Source organism: Paramormyrops kingsleyae, chromosome 17 (assembly GCF_048594095.1).
Source record: "Paramormyrops kingsleyae isolate MSU_618 chromosome 17, PKINGS_0.4, whole genome shotgun sequence".
Taxonomy (NCBI): Eukaryota; Metazoa; Chordata; class Actinopteri; order Osteoglossiformes; family Mormyridae; genus Paramormyrops; species Paramormyrops kingsleyae.
The window spans coordinates 25,903,111-25,928,221 of NC_132813.1; the positions used below are offsets into that span (position 1 = coordinate 25,903,111).

At 39.8% G+C, this 25,111-nt stretch overlaps 1 protein-coding gene across 1 annotated transcript; it reads left to right on the forward strand.

Moving 5' to 3' along the window:
• The first annotated feature begins 3,502 nt into the window (after positions 1 to 3,502).
• Positions 3,503 to 25,111, forward strand: masp1 (MBL associated serine protease 1). The gene is made up of 12 exons (XM_023809630.2): positions 3,503 to 3,567; positions 4,649 to 4,702; positions 5,180 to 5,402; positions 7,886 to 8,063; positions 8,159 to 8,290; positions 9,800 to 9,996; positions 17,986 to 18,133; positions 18,211 to 18,329; positions 18,940 to 19,018; positions 22,796 to 22,933; positions 23,006 to 23,080; positions 23,637 to 25,111. Exons 2-12 carry the CDS (start codon positions 4,695 to 4,697, stop codon positions 24,503 to 24,505), a joined length of 2,166 nt encoding a protein of 721 aa, XP_023665398.1. The 5' UTR covers positions 3,503 to 3,567; positions 4,649 to 4,694; the 3' UTR covers positions 24,506 to 25,111.

Genomic DNA, 25,111 nt, shown 5'->3' on the forward strand with positions numbered 1-25,111 from the left:
GCCCCATGCGGACCCGGACCGATAGGCAAAACATTAAGTTATTATTTAAAACCTGACGGGACGCTTCTATTTTAAGCGGCGCAGCGTTTGTAGTCTTTTCGGTAGTGATTTAGCAGTAGAGCAGCCGTTTCCCACGCCAATGAACGTCAAACGCCTTTGACCGCCAAGCAAGACGTAGTTCGGCGTATGCAGCCCTTTGTCTGTGCTAATGTGCTATTAGTGTTAGTAGCAGCATCGAAGCTAAAACCACAACCAAAAAGCCATAATGTTCCTAACCGAGTGACTGTTCTGTCCTGAAATCGTAAAGCTGAACAGTTTTCAAATACAGTATGTATTATATAACATATTGGATAAATAGACGTAGTTTATTGTTGACATTAACATATGTATAAAGTAATGTTATCTGTTATATAAATAAACTCGGGTGAAACAAAAAATGTACATTTTCATGGCTGCCAAATCTCAAGCATCTGGCATGACACTCACGCTTTCAGACTCATACTGGAAATCTTACGGCAAATCTATATTATTTCATTATAAAACCTAAAATTAGCTACGTCAGAAGTGTATTTATACGGTTAAATACAAAAGCAGATTATTTACTAGGTAAGAACTGTTACATGTGTGTGCAGACATCTCGAATTGAAAATCTCACTCCAGCCAGCTGGCCGAAGTTCTTTGTCACGTGACAATAAATATTGATTTGACAGTCAGGTACTGATTACATGCAATGTTGGTACAACTAATAGGCTACTTAAATGTAGATCACACTAAATAGTTAGTCATTATGATCTTCCGGACCTTTGCTTCAAGAGGTTTTCTCTAACTGGACCTCTTTAAATTTTTGTTGAATACCCCTGCCTTACACCTTACCCGGCCATACCTGTTCCTGTGGTTCCCGTGCCTGTCCCCGAGATTCCTCCCGTTATCCTAAAGATGTTTTCCCCTGTGATACCTATTGCACCAAAGTTTCCCGTTCCTGGGCTTCCACTGTGCTCAGTCTCCGTGGCTCCAGTTTATGTTCCTGTGTTCTTCCCTGAGATGCCTGTTCCTGCCCCTGAGGTGCTTCCCACTATGGCAACTACTATCCCTGAGTCTCCCATCCCTAGACCTCCGGTGTGCTCAGTTTCCATAGCTCCAGCTCCTGTGGTTCCTGTGTCTGTCTGCAGAATGAGCTGCAGACAAATTTATTCAAAAACATTCCTTTATTTATCTTTCTAAACTGCAAAATGTGTCCTACTCTTAACAGTGCAACTGAAATTGAATAAAATACTGTTAAAAAAAAATCCCAAATCAAAATAAATTTTAAAAATCTTCAAATAAATGTTCTATGAATGCATTATGAAGGTGCACTGAATGTTCTATAAATGAGTAATGAATGCATTATGATTGTGCACTCAATATAAAGCGTTACCAAATAAACTAAGGCTTGTATGTGCAGCTTTTTAGCGTGGTTTGTCCTTTTAATAATCTCTTCTCTGGCGGTGGTGAATTCAGCTCACTGTGGTGCCGGTGGACAAGCTGAAGCATGTTCGTTGTGTTATTTGTGTATGTTATCAGTCTTTTACAATGTTTGTACGCAGTTTTTGTCTTGTCTGTGCTTTTCTTGCCATTTTCATTTGTGATTACCAGAAAGCCAAAATGCTGCCACACCGCCAATTTAAGATCGGGGGGGTTGTCCTCAATTTCAAATTCACCCGCCATCTCGCATTCGGTCAAAACCAAAAAGTAACGTACGACATTGACATGATATGCAGTGACATCTGACGTTGAACTGACGTTGTGAAATCAAATTTAATATGTATATGACCATGCGCATCATATCGTGGTTCAGGAACTGCTCTGCCCAGGACTGGAAAGCCCTGCAGAGGGTGGTTAGAGCAGCTGAGCACTGCACCAGATCTGCCTTGCCCTCCCGACAAGACATCTACAACAGCCACTGTAGGAGCATAGCAACAAATATCTCCAAGGATCCATCCCACCCCAATAACTCTCTGTTTTGCCTGCTGAATTCAGGCAAACGCTTCCACAGCCTTATGACCAGAAAGGAAATGTCAAGGAGGAGCTTTTTTCCCCAGGTCATAAGGCTCCTAAACCAGGACAATACTCAATACTTCTAGGCCTTCCACTGGACTCTACAGTGACTCTTCAGTCACTGTAACAATGACATAATCCTATAAGTATTGCTTTCACACTGTCCAAATTGTTGGCACATACCTCAGGCCTCTTGCACATTGCACTTATATTGTACAGCACAATACCTTTTACCTATCATCAGGGTTCGAAATTAACTTTTTTTGATCACCAGCCAAAGTGGCTGGTAACTTTCTGAAGTTACCAGCCAACCAAATTTTTACGTGGTGAAAATAAGAGATTATGAATGCCACTGAATGAAAATTTGATCATTTTATTAACAGTGCATGAAAAACGCACAGAAAGTGCAATACACACAACAAACTATACAGTTATAAACTGTTATAAACTTAATTATACATCCCCACCACGAAACTGTTAGTTTTATTTTTTTTCTTTCGTGTACTCACGGCAAATCTTACAAAACATGACCGCATTTTTACTATCAAACACTAGCCAATGACGACCTGTCTGCCATTTACAATTAAACTTCCTTCTCTTTGTTTCGCACGCTCTGTCAACATTTTCATGTTCTGCCTCCTTCCTCTTCTCACCTCTTCCTGATCCTGACGTCTGTCCTAACCACCGCAGCATTTTGATTTTAGCTTATTTCGCTGTCCAGCTCAGTCCTCTTTGCTCATCCGATATTTCCTATTTCTTGTTTGTGTTTTCGCGCTCTCGTCGTTGATTGGACCCGCAAACCGAAGCGTACAGTATCTGCGTGCTGCTGCCAAAGGTATCTAAAACGTCACCCGTAGTGTAGTGTTCATGTGAAATGTAGGACGGAGGGGACAAACGACCCAGAGCGTCTCTGACATGATTTGCATGATTGGTTCATGCATCACCGGCCAAACTGGCTGGTAAGATTTTATCAATACCCGCCAAAATGATTTTTAACCCGCATTTGGCGGGTTGGCGGGTGTTAATTTCGAACCCTGCCTATCATGTATAGATTATTTACAGCTGAATGTTTAATATATTTTTAAATCTTATTATTTTTCTATATTTTGTTAATCATGTGTAACAGTGTACATTTTGCTGTTTCCACTTGCACTCCTGTGTGAGCCAGCTTTTCCCATATATACTAATCGTATAGTGGTCAAATACTGGCCTCTAGTGGTAGCTTAGTTAGAACTGCTTGGCTCTCTCACAGTTTTGGAGATTAAGCCAGCGGTAAGTTCTATGTCAACAGCGCTCCGATGTATGCTCCAGTGAACATTTCAAATCAATACTGATTGATAGAGATTGCATCTCCCTCCTTGTAGATGTTGTCGGTGTACTTTATGTTGTTGTTTATGTAGTTTTGAATGGATTTTTGTCGAAGTTTTGAAACCACACGTGAGCTAACATTCCGTCTCTCCCCATACTAGCATTGCTTATATATTTCAAGCTGTGCCGCCCTGCGGACTCCCAACCTTGTGTTATTTGTGCCAGGTGAATAAAACCGCTGCATGGCCCCACGTCTCTTCGTTCTTTGAGTGAAAACCACAACGCAGACACATGAGGGGTTACACATGCACAGCTGCTTGGAGTGACCAGGGTTACATTTCACTATATGTTGTATGTGTACAACTGTATACATGACGAATAAACCTCTTGAATCTTGATGCACAACTCCGATATGTAACTGACTCAAAGTGTATACAGGAGTTAAAACAACGAGACCTTTTGCGCTAATTTGTAGCCTACATTATACTTTTATATCGCGACATAGAGTAGGCTATTATTATTATTATTATCATTATTATTATGTTAAAAGAAGAGTGTCAGTGTGTTTTGTGATCTATTTCGGGCGACCTCTGCTTCTCTGGGACAGGAATGAGCGGCAGAAGTTTAAAGAACGACGCAGTATGTGAGTGGGTCGAGCACTCGTAAATTTACGAGCGAGATTACGAACTACTTTATTTATGAAGGGATTTGAGAAATAATAGCTAATTAACGACTGATATTATGAGCGAGACAACGAACTACTTATCCTTACGAAGTATTTCGGGAAACGCCCCCCAAAACTAGTGTTTTTTTTAAAGAGACAATGTAGCTTCAATTTAGGACTGGTTTCAGTGAAAGAATGATTCATGTTTGAACAGAGGCCAAAGTTTAAATGGCCCACTTCCACCTGATAGTCTACTTTATCCGAATTCACTCTGTCCCGAATTATATTTAAAGTTGCAAAGTAATATTAGAACAGCATTATCAATTTTCTAACCGCTTATCCTGTCCACGAAAGTGGGAAAACAGTACTATTCTAAAGGCGTCCTATTTAAATACATTTTAATGTTGTAATGTTGTAACATTTGGGTGTATGGCAAAGCTGAGTGAACCCAATGCTAGTTATGATTCCCAATAAGAATTATGAAAAACACCACACATTATTGTTGAATTAAACTTATTTTAATCGACAGTCTCTCTCTCTCTCTCTGTCTGTCTCTCTCTCTCCCGCGCGCTCCCTCTCCCTCACACTGTCACACACAGGAAACAATGCATTTGTAAACAATGTGAATCTTGCTGTTTGCAGGGACCTCGAACAAGAAATCTTATAGAGATCCGACACAACTTTAGCGATGACAGGGTAAGTGAGTTTTTTCCCCGTAAATACTGCATGTATTATAATGCATATATTATATAATAATAAATAAACAGGAACAATAATATAAGTCCACTAAAAAGTATTTCATATATTAATATTAACAATGACGTGTGTAGGTTTTGTTGCAACATTTAATAGCCAAGTATACTCTGTTTCTAACTAACTAATACGATTACGATTGATGGAATGTATAAAGATAAGAATGACCTTGTTAGAACTGCAGAAATTGCAGATTAAATATTTAGAGACTAATGTGAGGGAAAATACCCATTGTGTGTCCTGAGAGCTGAAGCGGTAAATTTAGAAAGTGCGTTAGGAAACACTGAATATCCATATGCATACACCATTCATCAGAGTTTATTTACAATCATTATTCCTGTTGTTTTTGAGTGGTTGGTTTTGGTAGCATCTTACTGAAAGTGTGTTATCAGTAATGAGAGCTTTGTTCTCCTTTCCCAGAGTCCTGCCTTTCCTGGTGACTTTTACAGTCCTGCATCATCCATCAGCTATGATCCTGAATGACATGTATGGAACCTTCCATTCACCCAATTTTCCTGAATCCTACCCAAAGGATTCAGAAGTCAGATGGAATATAAGTGTACCCAGTGGGTATAAAATTAGACTTTATTTCATGCATTTTGACCTTGAGCCCTCATACCTCTGTGAGTATGACTATGTTAAGGTAAGATCATATACTGGAACTTCAGAAATTGCAGTGTGCTGTTTTTCATGTTGTTGTGATTGCCCGAGAGGTCATTCCCCCACAGAATACTGAGAACTTTGTACCAATATTCATGATAAGTCTGGTAGTGTATCCAAAGAGGAAAGAAAAAAATCTTTAGGTTGTACAGAGAGTAGGGACATGGCACAGAGTGGAACTGGAGGCATGGAGTGAGTTTGAGGTAGGGTGTAATTCATTCAGGGCACAGAGGAACATCTTTTATTGCATAATGTTGTTATGTCTTGTTTATTTGATTTTGTTTTCTCTCATTCTTACACTTTCTCTCATTCAAGCATTATGCTGTTTTCTCCCCTGCTTTGGATACAGAAATTGCTGCCTGTTTTGTTGATGGTTTTTTGTTAAAACTCCTCCCCAAAATAAAATCCCTTCCTCTCATCTCTATCTCATATAGCTCCCACCAAAAGCAAGAGTTGGTTTTAGTTCTATCAAAATGTGATTCTTATTTTTAGTTCCGCTGCACATTTTTATTAATTCAGCTGGTTATTTTTATATTATTGCTAAAATTATATTTTCCAAAGGAAGAAATGTGAGCAGTTGGAGAGGAAATAGGAAATGAGAAGTTAGCTAGTTTGTTAATGGAACAACTGCTATAAAGTACTGTGAATAGCTGTTCAATAGCTTTTCCCCCCAGCTGTCAGAACCAGTTATCTGAACTGCTGAGATCAGACTCCACAGTAGAAGTCTCATTGCTTCTACACAGACGATGTTTAACAAGGAGAACATCCCACAGAAGCCAGAGTTAATAGCATTTATTCCACATGAGCAGATTCAATGCTGCAAGTTCTTCTGCTACATTCATATTCAGATTCTGCCCCCATAGAGCTGCATAGCAGCTGTTATACACAAAAGGGCATGCACCACAGGGTGGGGCAAGCTCATGGATTTGCTTTCCCGCAAAGCACTGCGGCATATTGGTTCTGCCACCTGTTACGAAACATCAGATCAAAAGGAAAAGAAGTCATTTATATCATGTAAAATTACTATATAAATAATATATATGCATTGTGCATTTTAGTAGACTATTAATAAACATGCTTACCACATTTACATCAGATTTCATAACTACAAATTATTACTGTCTTTTATATTAAAAGTTCAGGTGTTCTATCCCTCAGGTTTACGTTGAGGAGAATTCTTTACTGTTGTAAAAAACAATACAGTTTCTTCATGCTAATCGCCAAGTATAGCTTCCATATGGTGGTTTCTCTCTATTTTATTCCCTAGAATCCATCACCCATTCTCTTTCTTCTCTGTCCCCAAGAAATTCCCAGTGAACACCTTTTTACAGCAGTCTTTTGCATCAATTTCACTATATTTTTACTTATCTTCCCTTATACTTGTTTCAAACCCAGTGATCCTGTCTGTCTCCTAATTCATTTCTTATAAATTCTTAATTCTGAAAAATCTGGGAAAGTATGAAGAATGCATATAAAAAAGAAAGCAGTGATTTGTCCACCCTATCTTACCTGTGTTAAATTAAAACCCATAAAACATTTAATGTTTTAACTTATGAACTTATGAACTTAATAGTTTTATACACTACATATTAGGTGCTTGTGACACCTTTCAAAAAAGTTGGGACAGGGCCAGTTTAAGACTACTTAACCCTATGGAGTGAACCAGGGGCCCCTTGCATGGGGGGGCATTTCTTCCCTCTTTGGAATAATTACCTTATAACTTCAGATATAAAAGTCACAGACACATGCCTGATACCTAAAATCAAAGTTGACCCCTTTACAATTGATTGTAGGAAGTTCAATAACGAAATGAATAACCTGTGTATAATTTATGGACATGCGAATATAACAAAAACAGCTGGAAAAATACAAAATCTGTCTTTGTGTCTTGGATTTTTGTAAATATTTCAAAAACTACATGATGGAATAGGTCCAATTTTAAAAATCTGGTTCCCAAACTTGTTTTCTACATGTGTGCCCAATTTCATATCATTTGATGCAGCCCAACAGGTTTTACGGAGGAAAGAGCATCTAGGATCTAGCATCTAGGATAGGTGAGACTTTCACACTCAGTGATACCATGAGTATCCAGTCATTTATGAGCAAGGAAGGGCTTGATGCCTGCCTCTTTGAGCAAAACTGCATGATCGAATGATCTAACATTTCTCACCAAATGATTTCAGGATTTTGTAAGGTTAAATTTCAGGATTTCACCCTATAGAGTGCATAATATCATTAAAATATTCAGGGAATCTACAGAAATCTCTGCATGTAAAGGACAAGGTCAGAAATCAATGTTGAATGGCGTTAAATACTTTCATTTCTTTCTCAAGCACAGCTCTCATGCAGTTGCTCTACAGCACAGCAAATGATGTTTAAAAAAAGATACTTGTGGATAAGTCCCTCATACCATCAAGCACTCTTTGACTGCTTCAACATTCTAAATGCTACACATTTATTTTACAGCTGGAAGCTGAAGAAGAAGTGCTTGCCACATTCTGTGGACGGGAAAATACGGACACAGAGCTGGTGCCTGGAGAGCAAGTCATTAGTTCTCCTAGAAATACTCTCGTTGTGACATTCAGGTCTGATTTCTCTGATGAAGAGAGGTTCTTTGGTTTCAAGGCCCATTACAGCGCAGTAGGTAAGAAACAAGCCCAGGAGAAAGACAGTGCTGGCAAAAAAAACAAATCTACACACTAACATTACCCCTGTGTGACTGGTCTTCCTCCCTGGCAGATGTGGATGAATGTCAGGACAGGAATGATGAAGAGCTGACATGTGACCATTATTGTCACAACTACATTGGTGGCTATTATTGCTCTTGTCGCTATGGCTACTTGCTGCACTATGATAACAGAACTTGTAAAGGTAAGGCTAAAAATTCTAATCATAAATCAGGTTTTTCATCAGTTTTGTAATTGTGTGGAAATTGCTTTTTTGCAAGGTGGTGGTAGGATCGTAGATCAAAAGGTAGCGCTGTTGTCTCCCATTTTCAGGTTTAGGGATTGAATCCCACCTCAGCTTTTTACATAAGCAGTTTGTAGGTTCACTCTGTGCTACACAGGTTCCTCTGGGTGCTCCAGTTTCCTCCTGCAGTCCAAAGCAGCTTGACTAATTCTAAGTCTCTAAATTAGCCATAGTGTGTGAGCATGTATGTGCCCTACATAGGACCGACATCTCATCCAGGGCGTACCCTGGCCTTGAGCCCTATGCTGCCTAGAATAGGCTCCTGGACTTGCAGCCTTGACTGGGATAAGCAGTTAGAAGTTGAATAGATGGATGCAAGCCTAAATACCCAAGATAATACCTTCCCCTAACAAAAAAAATATATAGTTTGCAATTAATGATCATTGTATCTGAAACACCATGTGTGTCAACATAAAATCATGTTAACTCCTGGTGTGTAATGAAAAATATTAATTACTTTGTAAACATTTTTCTACATTTATTATAAAATGTATATATTTTTTAAATATATTAGGATTTTCTAGGTTTTGACACTGACCTATTTCCAAATTACAATTTAAAATTCAGTACCTGGTATCAGATGAGTCAATAAACGGGTGTCCTTCCAGACATAATATGAGAATGTGCTCTTATAAATGGAGGATTCACAAATTTCTATGTGTACACGTTGTCACTACTTTGATTAATGCACTGACACATGCAAACTTTGACTTATGCGGTTGAATTTTTGCATCTCCTGTAAGTGTAAACTGCAATAAACAGTTCAACAGATAAACTTCTTCATCTTACTAGCCTCCTCATTTCCCATGCTACATATCTGTCTCAGCCTTTTTCTTGGTTATTTAAGGAATTGTGTTATTAGTTTGTTCACATCAATGGCTATTCATTAAATCCATTAAGTCTTTCATGCTTTTGCAAACAACTGCCTCACTGTCACTTCTTATTTAGTAGCTTCTGCTTCAAATCATTTGAAGATACTGACAATCCACTTTCTCATTCATGTCATTATACTTTTTAAATTTGTTATATAGAAATTATAAAACTTTTTTCAAATGTAGCAGTGTGACTATATGTCTTACATTTCACTTGTATTTGTATATTATGTTTTTTTATATGTAGATTGGAAATTTTTGAAAGGTCTGTTTTTTGTCTTTGTTGAGCTCTCTTTAAGTGATAATGTTCAAATGAAATGTAAATATTTGCGTTAACTGAAGTCTGAAATGATAAAAATGTGTGTAGATAGTTCAGGGGGCCAGAAACTGGAGAGATGTTAGCTACGTTCCTGTACGAGACAGAGCTGACTCTTGAGTGTTATGCATCTTTATTTGTCTGCTTCTGTTGTTTGTTGTATACTTATATTTCTTCAGTAATGTGTTCTGTAATGTGTTTAAAACCCTTTTCTCGTTACAGTTGAGTGCACTGATGACTTGTTCAGTGAGCCGACAGGAGTACTCTCTAGTGTAAATTTCCCAAACCCCTACCCCAAGAGCACTGACTGCACATACCACATTAAGCTTGAGGATGGATTTCTGATCAATCTGGAATTTGATGACACTTTTGACATCGAGGACCATCCAGAAATCACCTGTCCCTATGACTATATAAAGGTGAGTTAGGCAGGTACAGAAAACAATAATCATATCCATTTACAAATTTTGAAAGTAACCACTTGCCTAAACATACCAACTGGTAAAATATTACAAGTATATTTAGTAAGTTAATATGTCAACATATTATGTAAATTTTAAAGTCATAATGCATTATTATTTCTTAGATTGTGTTAATGTATATGGTACTTTTGATAGAGACCTATGATGTTCCTTCCTGGCTATAAACAACATGAGCGCTTCGGTTGTGACATTGTACATAATCCCAGATATCACAGGTAAAATCAAAATATCCAGCTAGCATAAACAGGGGCAACTGATGATGGATGAGTGAAAGAAATACCTTGTGAACAGCTCTCCGAAAGGAACATAGCAGTTCCCTAATCTGGCATGAGGTGATTAGGAGCAGGGCTGTAGCCAGGGTTTGAAAAATACTGAGGTCCAGGACCCAGGGGTGAGGGGGTTGGGTGGTGTCTCATCAATCACACATTACATACAGAAGGCTTGTTTTCTGGGGGATAGGCAGTGTTAAATGAGAGTTCATATCAGTTAATTGATATATTTAGGTTACAGCAAGTTATGTCGAACTATTAATATGAATTCCTGTCAGAATTAATTTAGATCTGGGTATGTTATTCTGGGCATGAAGCATGTAATTTAAGACGATATGTAACCATATATATAAACATAAGAATGAAAGAGAAATGCTTGATATTAACACACTATTACAAGCCAACATCAAATACATTTGGTTTTGATATCCAAATTTGGCTTGAAATGTTTCTGTGGACACTATTACTGATACTGTCCCCTTCATAAGCTGGTTATTTATTTTTTTATTAATGACATTATGTGAAACATTAGTATAATCTAGCCCATTAGGTGTAATATGAAAGAAACCCAACCTTTAACATGGCCAGAGTAGCCTATCCTATGCTTATATTTAACATGTTTCATACAATTATCTTTACTCCAGATGCTATACTAGGTTGCTGTTTTGGAACATTTTTTACTGATAATGATCATTATTTTGTGTTAACGAATGATATACTGCCTGCACATCCTCTCTCATAATGCTGCATAATCACATGCACACAACGTGAACGGCTTTCAGTGAAGTGCACTTGTGCAATTCCCGAGTCGCACATTTTCTATCATGCTGATACCGAATGCTGTAGCTCTTTCTCTCACACACACAGCAGACCCTGTTAATGACACATTCGAACTGAATTAAGAATGCAATTGGCCCGGAGACATTTTCAACTGCTGATTTTTTAAAATTCAGTTGAATATTTGGGTTCAAATTTTATTTTCAGCTATTAAAGAAATTTCAGACGTTCAGACCTCAGTGACCTCATATCTGGCTATGGCCCTAAGTGGGAATGCTCCCCAGACAAAGACATATACACTCAAGATGAACTCACATGGACAAGCAGGCACAGGACAGCACATACATCCAGATGGGAACTGTAATCCAAGGTGGTCGAGTTCAGGTCAACTAAGTGTGAGAAGCATAAGAACAAATAGATGGACGATCATGATCTTTCTGGTATCTTTCACATTCATTTTTAAAGGCCCTGCTTGCTCTTTCCAGCAGCCCCTGCACACTCTGAAGCTCTCCAATAGCATTATACCACTGGGGCAGCTGAGAGATGTAGTACACATTTAAGTAGTGCTGCTACAAGAGGACTGCACAGGAAAATTTATTTCCGCTTAGTGAGGGGAAAGAAGTATATATGCATATCGATTCAGATAATATGTTTTATAATATTTCGCAACTTATGGCCAAGAAAAAGACAAGATCAAGACAATATGGGCTCCAGACCAAACGAGGCTGATATCAGGTTGACCAGGTTGGGCCCTGCCTTGTTGCCAAGCTGGGGGGGGGGAGTTTGCTGGCAAGTGCTTTGTGATCAGGCCTCTACCCATGGGGACCAGCAAGGCATAGCCTGAAACAGTTTGTGGGTCCACCTTTTATTGGGCCCACCACCTGGAAGGGGGACCATTGGGATCTGGTGCTATGTGGTTCAGCTAGCAGTCAAAGGCATGGACCATGACAGACTCAGTTATCGAAACTGGCTTTAGGAACATAAAACATAACCTCTTAGGTGGGGAAGGAGCTGAGGCTAGTGCGGGAGGTAGAGAGATACAGTCTAGACATAGTCAAGCTCATCTCAATGTGCAGCATGGGCTCTTGAACCAAAGAGAGGGACAGGACACTTGTCGCTATGCTTGCTGCTCTCTGATAACAGAACTTGTAAAGGTAAAATTAAAAATGCAAATCATAAATCAGATCTTTCGTCAGTTTTCTTGTTGTGTGGAAATATAGTTTTTTTTGTAGAAACGTGGATCAATAAAGTAGGTGGCACCGTTGCCTGTCATCTTCAGAGTGGGGGGTTGAATCCCAAATCTGCTCTGTGTGTGAGCAATTTGTAGGTTCTCTCTGAGTCACACTGTTTCTCTGGGTGCTCCAGTTTCCTCCTGCAGCCCAAAGAAATGCAGTTTGAGTCTGTAAATTAGCCATAGTATATGTGCCCGAGCCTTGATCCCTTACTGCTTAAACTAGAATGCTCCTGGCCTCACAGCTTTCACTGGGATACAAAGATAGAAGGTGAATGGGTGGATGCAAGCCTAGCATCATAGATGACAGTTTCCCCAACACTGAATATTTTGAAGTTTGTAATTTATTATTGTTTCCACTGTTTGTCCATAACAAACATCACATGCAAGCAAATGGGGGTTCATAAGTGCAAATGGCACCAGTACACCCAACACTGTATATTAGACGGGGGAAAATACCGGACAGACCTGGTAGACTGAAATGTATAGTGAATGTGCACAGGGAGCATCTGGCAGAAGTCCCTATCTGGAAAATCTTTAAGTGACACCTTTGGCATAATTTCTCTTGGAAGAAATTTAGCCCAAGTACAGCATGCTCCATATGTCCATTGCTGAGGCTTCTGTGCAGACCTATTTTGTAGGCAATCCCCAAACCTGGGTGGTGGACAGCAGCAGTGAAGGAAGCCATCTGCCTGAAGAAGGAGGCCTTCTAAGCTTAGTTAGCTTGTGGGACTCAGGAAGCAGCTGACAGGTATGTGCAGGCCTAGGAGAGTGCAGCTTTGGCAGTTTCGGAAGCAAAAAGCTCGAGTTTGGGAGTCGTTCAGTGAGACCATGGAAAATGACTTTGATTTGGCCTCACAGAAATTCTGGCAAACTGTCAGGGAACTCATGAAGGAGAAACATGGCTTTGCCCATACAGTTTATAGCAGGGATGGAGTGCTGTTGACCTCAAGGTCATTGAGGTAGTTAAAAATTTCCTTGGTCGTAAGGCTCCAGGGGTGGATGAGATTTGGCCTAAGTTCCTAAAGGCTGTAAATTTTGTTGGGCTGTCAAAGCTGACACACCTCTTCAACATTGTGTGCAGAATAGGGACAGCATCTATGACCTAGTAAATGGGCAAGCTGTTCCCAGTTTTTAGGAAAGGGGAATGGAGGGTGTATTCCAACTTCAGAGGGTTCACACTTTTCAGGCTCAATGGGAAAGTCTATGCTAGGGTACTGGAGAGGAAGGTCCATCCGTTGGTTGAACCGCAGATCCATGTGGATTTTGTCCTAGTCATGGAAGAGGTGAGCTCTTTATCTTCACAAGAATTCTGGGGAGTTTGCCTAATCAGTTTATGTGTGTTTTATGGAGTTGGAAAAGGCATACGATTGTATTCCTTGGGTGGTTACGTCCCTGTATATCAAGAGTGAAAGTTTGGTTTGCATTGCTATCGAAAGTCAGATTTGTCCCCAGTGGGTGTTGGACTCAGTCAGAGCTGCTGTTTTTCACTGCCCTGGTTTGCATTTTTTATGAATAGAATTTCAGGTGCAGGGTGGAGGGTATCTGGTTTTGTGACCTCGGGATCACATCTTTGATGATGTGGTCCTGTTGGTGTCATTTATCAGTGATTGGGGTGCACTGGGGTGGTTTGCAGCTGAGTGTGAAGCAGCTGGAATGAAGATTAACACCTCTAACTCTGAGGTCTTGGTTCTCACGAAAGATGAAAGGAGCCAGAAATAGTGACATGAGTTAGGTTTTTCTTATTTATTTATCCAAATGAATGTTGCATCTACACCATTTAGTCATCTTCATGTAACCAAGACTTTGGTGATCAGATATCTGGGATCAAAACAAACTGCCAGCATTGCTTACTATGTACTTTTATAATGTTTCTGCAAGTGTTCCAAACTGCATTTTGCAATGTCTATACTTTGATGTCAAATTTCAAACTTAACAAAAATCTGACATATTTACAATATGTATTAAAATAAAGATGAGTGTAATGGCAAAACAAATATATAAGAAATAATTTATTTGCCATCAATTAAGTTTATGATATTTAAAGAAATGTGTGATCATGCCCCAGTCAGTGAAAGTGTGTTTCCTACCCCTAGACCCCAGAGGGTTAATGAAATTAACAACAGGTGTACTAATGGGGCAACAATGAGATGACCCCCAAAACAGGAATGGTTTTACAGGTGGAGGCCACTGACATTTTTCCGTCCTAATCTCTTCTGACTGTTTTTTCACTAGTATTGCATTTGGCTATGGTCAGTGTCACTACTGGTAGCATCAGGCGATACCTGGACCCTACAGAGGTTGCACAGGCAGTCCGACTCCTCCAGGATGGCGCATATTGATGTGTCATTGCCAAAAGTTTTGCTGTGTCTCCCAGCACAGTCTCAAGGGCATGGAGGAGATTCCATGAGACAGGCAGTTACTCTAGGAGAGATGGACAGGGCCATAGAAGGTCCTTAACCCATCAGCAGGATTGGTATCTGCTTCTTTGTGCAAGGAGGAACAGGATGAGCACTGCCAGAGCCCTACAAAATGACCTCCAGCAGGCCACTGGTGTGCATGTCTCTGACCAAACAATCAAAAACAGACTTCACGAGGGTGGCCTGAGGGCCCGACATCCTCTAGTGGGCCCTGTGCTCACTGCCCGGCACCGTGGAGCTCGATTGGCATTTGCCATAGAATACCAGAATTGGCAGGTCCGTCACTGGCGCCCTGTGCCTTTCACAGATGACAGCAGATTCACCCTGAGCACATGTGACAGAAGTGAAAGGGTCTGGAGAAGCTGCGGAGAACATTATGCTGCCTGTAACATTGTTCAGCAAGACCGGTTTGGTGGGGGGTCAGTGATGGTCTGGGGAGGCATATCCATGGAGGGACACACAGACCCCTACAGGCTAGAGAATGGCACTTTGACTGCCATTAGGTATCAGGATGAAATCCTTGGACCCATTGTCAGACCCTACGCTGGTGCATTGGATCCTGGGTTCCTCCTGGTGCACGACAATGCCCAGCCTCATGTGGCGAGAGTATGCAGGCAGTTCCTGGAACATGATGGAATTGATACCATTGACGGCCCTCCACGTTTGCATGACCTAAATCCAATAGAACACCTCTGGGACATTATGTTTCGGTCCATCCGACGCCACCAGGTTGCACCTCAGACTGTCCAGGAACTCAGTGATGCCCTGGTCCAGATCTGGGAGGAGATCCCCCAGGACACCATCCATCATCTCATTAGGAGAATGCCCTGACATTGTTAGGCATGCATACAAGCACGTGGGGGCCATACAAACAACTGAGTACAATTTTGAGTTGCTGCAATGAATTTTCAGCAAAAAGGACTAGCCTGCTGCATCATTTTTTCACTTAGATTTTCAGGGTGTCTTTGAATTCAGCCCTCTGTAGGTTGATAATTTTCATTTCCATCAAACGATGTGGCATCTTTTTTGTTCCTAACACATTACCCAGTCCATATCAGTATAGATATCTAGTATGACTTTTTTCCTATTGAGATCTGATGTGTTTCCAAAGTGTTCCTTTAATTTTTTTGAGCAGTGTATATACGTATATATATCAATGTCAGTTTTACTTAATAGTGTGTGCCTACATGCAATCTGAATTATTTAAACAACATTTACACCAACTGACTCTCATTCAGCAGTGAATTTCCACCGACAGATTTCCACCAATCATTTCTCTTCTTGGGCGTTTATCAAAGCACCTCAGAAGTGCAGCGAAATAGCCAATCGTGTATGGTTGCTAGGCAAAAATAATACAAATTTGGCCTGTCAGCATTACCAAATTAAATGCTTTGGGGTGCTGGAAATTTCGCCCCTGAAACAGAAAAAAAGGGAAAGCTTTGGATTGCTCTCAGGTCAGTCAGTCAGAGAGAGATGATGGTGACGACGACAGTTGAAGGGCAGCTTCCACCAAATTCGGTGAGATCGTTATTGAATTACCATTTTGCGAGAAGGACGATGTTGGAACAAAATTCATGTTAAGGAGCTGATGTCATGATCCGCTCCGTCCGCTCCTGATGTGTGCCACGCCCACCTCGTTACCTCGTGTTCAGCCCTGATTGTGATCACCTGTGTCCTGTTATGTCTAGCCCGTCTTTTGTATTTAGTCCTCGTCTGAGTCAGTCTTCCCCAGACTTGTCATTGTATTGTCCATCGATGTCCGTCTCTTGTCCAATAAACCCACGTGTACCTGACTTCCTGGCTTCGCTCACCTGCTTTCCTGCTCGCCCTCCCCGCGAACGTGACAGCTGAGACCCGACAAGCCCGAAATAACTGTAGCTGTAAATTGTTAATTTAACAAAACTGCTGATTTTGAGAAGGAAATTAAATTATCATTGTGAAATTTTTGTCATTTTCTGACTGTTCATTTGAATGCTTATACTGGACTAGGAAGGGAAATCTATTGGTACGTCAGCCCCACCAAGAATTTTCTTCACCAGCCGCCACTGCATGGTAGTATTGCCAGGCACCTATTGTAGTGGTGCCTTGCCTTTTCTTGTCTTCTATGGCTGGCTGGGCCTTCAGTTTTTTTAGGTTCAAAACTTTGGAACTCGCTACCACAAAACCTCAGTGACCTATCTTCCATCTCCCTTTTTAGGAAGAATTTAAAAACATATCTTTTTACTCAGTGATTCACTTCCCATACTGGTTCTATATCTGTTCCTGTTGCAGTTTTTCTTAGATGTTTCATTCAGTGTGTTAGCTTATCATATATGATCTATGTTCATATATTCCTATGTTCTTGTATTTCCTCTTTCTTAATTTCTTTCCCTGGTATTTGTACCATGGTACTTTGCTTGGCCCCATTATTGCTACTTGCAGCTATATTTTATATTGTTATTTCTATTTGTTTAGTACATAACCTGTGGCCTGTACTACGAAGTGGGGTTACTGGCTTTTCGGGGCAACCTGTCGGATTTAAGGTAGTCTGGGCGAAATGTAACTGAATGAATATGAAGTACCATGGTAACTTAAATCCGACAAGTTACCCTGATAAGCCGGTAACGGTAGTACAGGCCACTGATCTAGTGCATCTTACTGAGCCTATTTACACAAATAGAGCTATACAATTTTTATACTTTACATAAGGTACTACATTCACATTTTAATCCGGCGTTAAATAAAGGAAAAAAGATCAAATTACAAATATAAATTAAATTGAAATACAGTTTTTTAAAGCCTTACTTTAATGTAGATCACTCTTCACCAGAAATACTAAGAGGACAGGAGAATGTCTTACTTTTTTAACTGAAGTATGCATGTGTGGGAAACACAGTTATTCAGTTTAACATCTTTTTATGTATTAGTCTGACTGCATTAGTGGTGGACTGTAACTCTGGAAAGACAATATATCAGCGTCCTCACAGCATACTAAATGAATATATTTTAAAACATAGCAGTAATAGATAAGATTCCTCCCACTTATTAAATCATAAAGTCTTGTTGGCCTCTCGTTATAAATACTAATCCTGTGTACTTTCTTACAGAGTACATATCTATGAAACGGCATGAAAATTGAACTAAAGAATAGTAAACTATTGGGAATTAAGGGAAGCATAAATGTGAATGATTCAAATAACAATGACAAGTGTACTTATGTTCAAGGTGATAAAGATGGTCTAATTTACAGATTCAGACTGGACAGAAAGAGCTTGGTCCATTCTGTGGTGACAAGCCTCCAGACCGTATCCAGACAGCAAGCAACCATGTTCAGGTTTTCTTCCACAGTGACAGTTCAGGCGAGAACATTGGCTGGAGACTGTCCTATACTGCTGATGGTGAGTTTCCCAGAATATGCTTTACAAAAAAGTATGATCCAAGTGTAGATCATGTATGACCCAGCTCTCTTTGACAGGAAATAACTGTCCAGTTCTAAACCCCCCAGTCCATGGCCATTTGGAGCCTTTTCTTCCCCATTATTCATTTAAAAATCATATCTTAATTACCTGTGATCCTGGATACAAAGTGTTAAAGGTAAGACTCTGCTCATTTTTATGTGTTATAACTAAAACTGCTGCCTGCCTGAAAGTAAACGTGACCACACATTAAAAAAAACTGTCAAAAAAACAGATGTTTTTTTTTTAACACAAAGCAGATGTTACTCTATGATTTATGCAAGATAATAAAATAGTAAAGTTTTATATAAGTTTAAGGTACTGTTCAGTAGCCTTTCTGTTACATAATGATACACTGAAATATCACTGTAGATATTTAATCTTTCAGGCTATGATCTCAAGTGTCTCAGAACAGAGAATTGTAGGCATCAGATCCAGTCCCTCACTTTTAGTTCAAGAAGTGCCGAATCTCTACGAAACAGAAACCCTCTTTCAGTTTCCTTGTGGCAAAACTTCCATGTGACAAATAGCTTCTCAGGATTTTAAACATTTGCCAGTTGTTCTGCATTATTTCCTCATTGTGTGACCAGTAAGAAGTTCTAATAGCTTTTGGTGGTCTGCTTTCATTGAGAACACTGCAGCAAGTGGTCATATACGCGCCTGCAACCACTCATGTTTTTGAAAATTCTCTGCAGAAGTTTGTCTAGATACATAACATTTATTTAACTTTAACAATGTCTCTTATACAGGATGGTACTGAGATTGATCATTATGAAATTGAATGCCAAAAAGATGGTACCTGGAGCAGCAGTGTGCTCACTTGCAAAAGTAAGATCTATTCTTATTTTCAGTACTTAGTGAAAGTCTAGCGCATGTTGTTTTAGTGGGGACAGTAGCGTTTTTTGTTGGTGGGGGCTGTGCGGTGAATGTTTCCTTTTAGTAGCGCGGCTGTGCAGTGAGTCTTTGGTATAAGAATGGGGTCAGTGTAATGAGTCTGCTGTGAGTAAGTGATCAGTATGGTGAATGTACGATATGAGAAACAGAGCAGTGCATTGAGTCCATAACCTGACACTGGGCTGAGAGTGTTAAGTCCCTGTTATGAAAGTTGGGATAATGTGGTAATCTCTGCCTTAATTAGAAAGGGCTTTATATAAACCTCACTTCTTTTAACTTTAGATCAGCTACTTCTATTCCTGCCTTCTAAACACAATCTACAAACACTGTTAAGAATTCTAGCAAACCACATACAGTACTGCACTTGCATTTGAAAAAGTGAAAAAGGGTTCTTGATCCAGAAGTTCAAAATATTATTTTGTGTGTGTTACAAGATAATAAATGGTTACATTTATGCAGTGTTGATGTATAAATGAAAGAATATCAAGAGCATGCAGCCCAGTCCTGAGTCATGCAGAACAAACACTACAGCAGTGGTGTGGGAGTGGTTTGATATCGAGGGAAGACTGAATTTGCCATGGCACATTGTATATCAAGACATCACAATGGGTACACATGCAACAGTCACATTGTGAAAGGATGCAATGTAAGACAGATTTAAAAATAAATAAGATTTTTGTCATTTAAAATGTATAAAGGAAATTAAAAATAAAGTCAGGAGGAAAAGGGCTCTGTTCCACAATTGGAAAATAACTAATGATTTCAAAATTAGGCAGGGGTATCTAAGTCTACAGGTAGAGTTTAAAAATAACATTATTCTGTCCAAGAGGGATGTAGAAAGAAAAATTGCATTGGAGGCTAAGGATGACAATAAAAGTTTCTTCCAATATTTTAACTCCAAAAGAGCTCTAAAAGCTGAAATCACTAATTTGCAGGATAGTAAGGGCCTTATAATAGAAAATGAAATTGATATAGTAAATGAGTTGAATGATTATTTTTCACGGGTGTTCACAGTAAAAAACACAAGTAACTTACCACCAATTAGTACGAATTCAGCATCATCTATGACCAAAATATGTATAACTGAGGCTGATGTGGTACTAAGCCTAGCTAAACTCAAAATAAATAAATCGCAGGTCCCTGATGGCATCTTACCTATAGTTTTAAAAGAGATGAGGGATATTATTAGCCAACTTTTAAGTTTAATATTCCAGAAATCGTTATCTGCGGGTGTGGTACCTTCAGATTGGAAGCATGCTAATATAACACCCATATTCAAAAAAGGGGATTGAAGTAATCCAGCAAACTATAGGCCAATCAGTTTAATTAGCATTACTGGAAAAATAATGGAAGCTATAATCCAAGTGAAAATGGTAGATTACCTGGATGCAAATAACATTCTGAGGGATAGCCAACATGGATTTACGAGAGGTAGATCCTGTTTAACTAATTTACTTGAGTTCTTTGAGGAAGCTACAAGAGAAATTGATCACAAAGAGGCTTACAATGTGATCTACTTAGATTTCCAGAAGGCCTTTGATGTTGTCCCCCACAAATGACTCTTGCTTAAGCTCAAAGCTGCAGGGATTTTAGGAATTGTGGCAGCTTGGATCGAAAACTGATTAACTGACAGGAAGCAGCGAGTAGTTATTAGAGGCACAATGTCACAGTGGGCCTGCGTTCATAGTGGGGTACTGCAGGGTTCAATTTTAGGACCACTATTGTACCTAATTTACATTAATGATATTGACACCAATACATACAGTAAACTGGTTAAATTTGCAGACGAAACCAAGGTGGGTGGTGTAGCAGATACTGATCTAGCAGCAGAGAGGCTACAACGGGATCTGGATTTGATTAGGCTGATACTTGGCAGATGAAACTTAACACAGATAAATGTAAGGTAATCCATGCAGGGAGCAGAAATATAAAGTACAGATATTTTATGGGTTCCACTGAAATAAAGGTAGCTGATTACGAGAAAGATCTGTGTGTATGTTGATGCTTCCATGTCCCACTCTCGCCAGTATGGGGAAGCAATAAAAAAGGCCAGTAGAATGTTGGGTCACATCTCTAGGTGTGTGGAGTTTAAGTCAAGGGAGGTGATGTTACATTTATGTAACTCATTGGTAAGACCCCACCTAGAATATTGTGTGCAGGTTTGGTCCCCATACCTTAAGAAAGACATTGCTGCCTTGGAAACGGTGCAACGTAGGGCTACGAGAATGATTCCTGGTCTTAGAGGAATGTCATATGAGGAGAGGTTAGCTGAGCTGAATCTGTTTAGCCTTGAGCAAATGAGACTAAGGGGGGACATGATCCAGGTCAATAAGATTCTAACGGGTCTGGATGCTGTTCAACCAAATGGCTATTTCTTTTTTTTTCTTTTTTTTTTTACCCAGTGGGAGCTAGCTATTTCAATATTAGTTTAAATACTAGAACTCATGGACAAAGTGGAAATTAGCGGGAGAACATTTTAAAACAAATTTGAGGAAGCACTTCTTTACACAGCATGTAGTTAGAGTATGGGATAGTCTTCCTGCTAGTGTAGCGAAGCTAAAACCCTGGGTTCCTTTAAATCAGAGCTAGATAAGATTTTAACAACTCTGAGCTATTAGTTAAGTTCTCCCCAAACAAGCCTGATGGGCCGAATGACCTCCTCTCCTTTGTAAATTTCTTATGTTCTTATTAGCTAATTTAAAGGTTTCATTAGTGTTCATTAAGCAAAAAGTAACAGAAATAATCCAGCAGATTTATAACAAAAGAGCAAATGCAAGAAAACAGAACCTAGGTGGAGAAAATACATCTATTATGAGAAACTTAAGCTTTTTAACTCTGATATCAGCAAGGCTAGGTGATTTTTTTTCTCACACATCATTAATGATAACATCAACAACATTCTGTTCATCATTGTGGCTTACTAATCACAGAGTTCAGGTACCTGTCAAATGTGGTTGTGAGGAACAACCCAGATGCAGCTGTGGGGAAAATTAAACTGGTTTATGAATTAAAAATAAAGTAATAGAAACAAAAGGGATTGCAGAGGACCACAACAGAACACTAGGAGAACAAAGCTCTGTAAAACACTGATCACCATAGGATACGTTTAGATGTTAACAGTGACCGGACTGGGGAACATAAAACAAATAGATACTAAATAGACAGGTAATGAGAACAAGGAGCTGCCGTAACTAATTAGAGGACACATGGAAGGGGAAACAGGATGGCTAGCTGAGACCTCTGCTGGCTAGATAGGGACAAAACAGGTTAGATGGAGACGGAGCATGACAGTACTTCCCAAGTTTTTCAGAGCAAAAGGGTGCAATGAATTTGCAGAATTTTTCTGTGAGAAAATCATATTAGACAAACAATTAATTCCAATATGTTGAACTGTACTTTTTTCACTTTTTAGAACCAGTAGAGGGGATTTAAGCTTAGCACCAGGACCCTAAAATCCTCCCCTTGCTGACTTGATATTTTACCCACTACACTCTTTAAAGATTTTAGCTGTCTGACTATTGATATTTTAAAAATAGTTCACTGGGTTTTTCCTTGAGTCATTGAAAACTGCAGTCATTAAGCTCCTCCTTAAAAAGAGCAGCCTTGATGCTTCCATACTGAACAATTATAGGCCAATTTCAAATCTTTCTGTCTGTCTTTCTGTTTGAAAATGTGCTATATGAATAAACCTGCATTGCCATATCTTAACAGTGGTGGACTGTGAATCACCAAGGGAGATTTCCATGGGTGTTGTGATGTTCGAGACATCCAGAAACAGCACTTTGTTTGGGTCTAGGATCTACTACACCTGCAAAGACCCTCTGTACCAGATTCATCCTAGGATCAACAGTAAGATTATCCTTGTTAATGTTTTCTTCCCATTTATCCTGACATTTTTCTTAGAGTTTATTTGAAATACAGGTACCTATATCTGTGGAGAGACAGGAGAGTGGACCAACAAAGAAATTGGAACCAAACTTCCGTCATGTCTGCCAGGTGAACTTTCTCCATTTCATTGTATAATGAATGGAAGTTTGGATTCTGCTTTTATAGCAGAAATGCATGCTGTAGTTGTCAGTGAGTTAGGTTATTGTGACAAACTTCCAGGACAGTGGGTTTGAAGTCTATGTGCTTTTCTCATGGTACTAGTGTTTTGTAAAAATTAGTGTATCAATGCCAAGTAACCTGAGCGAGATACAGTACTGATCACTATGAGATTTATTGGTCATTGAAGATCAATAATTCAAAGTTCAGGATTATTCGGGGACTTAAATTCAACTCTGTTTGCATTCAGATTCCATAATTTACTAACAGGGATTCACCTGTATATGTTTTTCTTGCTTATTCTCCATAAACATACAAAATTCAGCCCTGTCTCCTCCTTTTTATTTATACTTGGTAAAATTTATTAAGGGATTATAGATTTCACCAGGATGATACTGGTCAGTCTAATTTTAACGTTTATGTAAATTTTTTAGTGTAGAGAAGTCCACACACACATATTAATCCCAAACTGTTTTTTTGCGTGCCTGCCAAATCTATGTGTCTCCAGCATGCGGGAAGCCGGAGCAAGCTTTGCCATCCGTGTTGAAGAGGATTGTGGGAGGGCACATTGCATCCCCAGGTCAGTTCCCCTGGCAGGTACTACTCCTGGTGGAGGATGCCACCCGTGTTCCTGAGGACCGCTGGTTTGGAAGTGGGGCGCTGATCTCTGACTTGTGGGTGCTGACAGCTGCCCACGTTCTGCGCTTACAGCGCCGCGATGCCTCTGTGGTCCCCGTGGCTCCAGAGCATGTGCAGGTCTACATGGGCCTTCACCATATCCAAAGCAAACACCTGGCCCTCAACCGTTCCATTGACAAACTAGTATTGCACCCTTACTTTGACCCCCGCAACTACAACAATGACATCGCCTTGGTCAAGATGAGCCAGAGAGTGCCGATGAATGCACTTGTCCTGCCAGTATGCTTGCCTCTCCGTGACCAGAGTCGCAGTGAGCTGCTGCCCAGCATGCTTGGTTTAGTTGCTGGATGGGGGATATCAAACCTTAACACATCCATTGACAGTATGGTGACCTCTGATACAGGTGTTGTAACTGATATGTTGCAATACGTGAAACTGCCAGTGGTGGCAAAGGAGGAATGCCAATCTAGCTATGCTTCCAGGTCTGGGAAGTACAACATTACAGACAACATGTTCTGTGCGGGTTTTTTTGAGGGTGGCCGTGACACGTGCTTAGGTGATAGTGGAGGAGCGTTTGTAATGGTGGATCCTGATACTGGGAGGTGGGTTGCTCAGGGACTGGTGTCTTGGGGGGGACCAGAAGAGTGTGGAAGCCAGCGTGTCTATGGAGTTTACACCAAACTGTCCAACTATGTTGAATGGCTGCAGAGTCACCTGAATCTGGGAAGTTGGTGGTAAAGTATTCATAGGAAAAGCATATTTCTGTGGGGAACAAAACAACAGCATACTAACTTTGAAAATTACACTCCAATTCTTTCTATTGACAGTATATTACTATTCTATGTTACTTAAATAATTTTTTACTTTACTTAGAGTACATTTTTATAATGTTTTAGTAGCATCTATCTATCTTCCATAACTAATCATCCAGTAGAGGGCCACGGGAATCCCGGAACCAGCTGACGCATACTGCACATACACACAATCAGACACAGAGAGCCATTTAGAGACACACATATGTTCTGCAAAAGAAACCTACAGAAAAGCCATACAAACATGGGTAAACCATGCAAACTCCACACAGACACTAATTCAGAGGTAATAGCCAGAGTGCCTTTAGCACCATACTCCTAATATTTGGAAAAATCTCACAGGAAATTGCACCTCCTAAACATGAATTCCAAGCAGTTTTGCATAATATTCCAACCTATCAAAGTCAACCCTATACTTTCTCTATCTAATCCAGACTGAATTATTGTGTATAGCATAATTGCATCTTAAGTGAAATTATTTTTATTAGTCATTTTACTGACAATGCTTGGTTATTGACATAAATAAATATGT

Bases quoted from the DNA above. Each gene is read 5' to 3' on its own strand.
- masp1 (XM_023809630.2), top strand. The intron at 5,403-7,885 runs GTAAGATCATAT...TTTATTTTACAG, and splicing joins GTGAGTATGACTATGTTAAG to CTGGAAGCTGAAGAAGAAGT. The intron at 18,330-18,939 runs GTAAGACTCTGC...TCTCTTATACAG, and splicing joins CTGGATACAAAGTGTTAAAG to GATGGTACTGAGATTGATCA.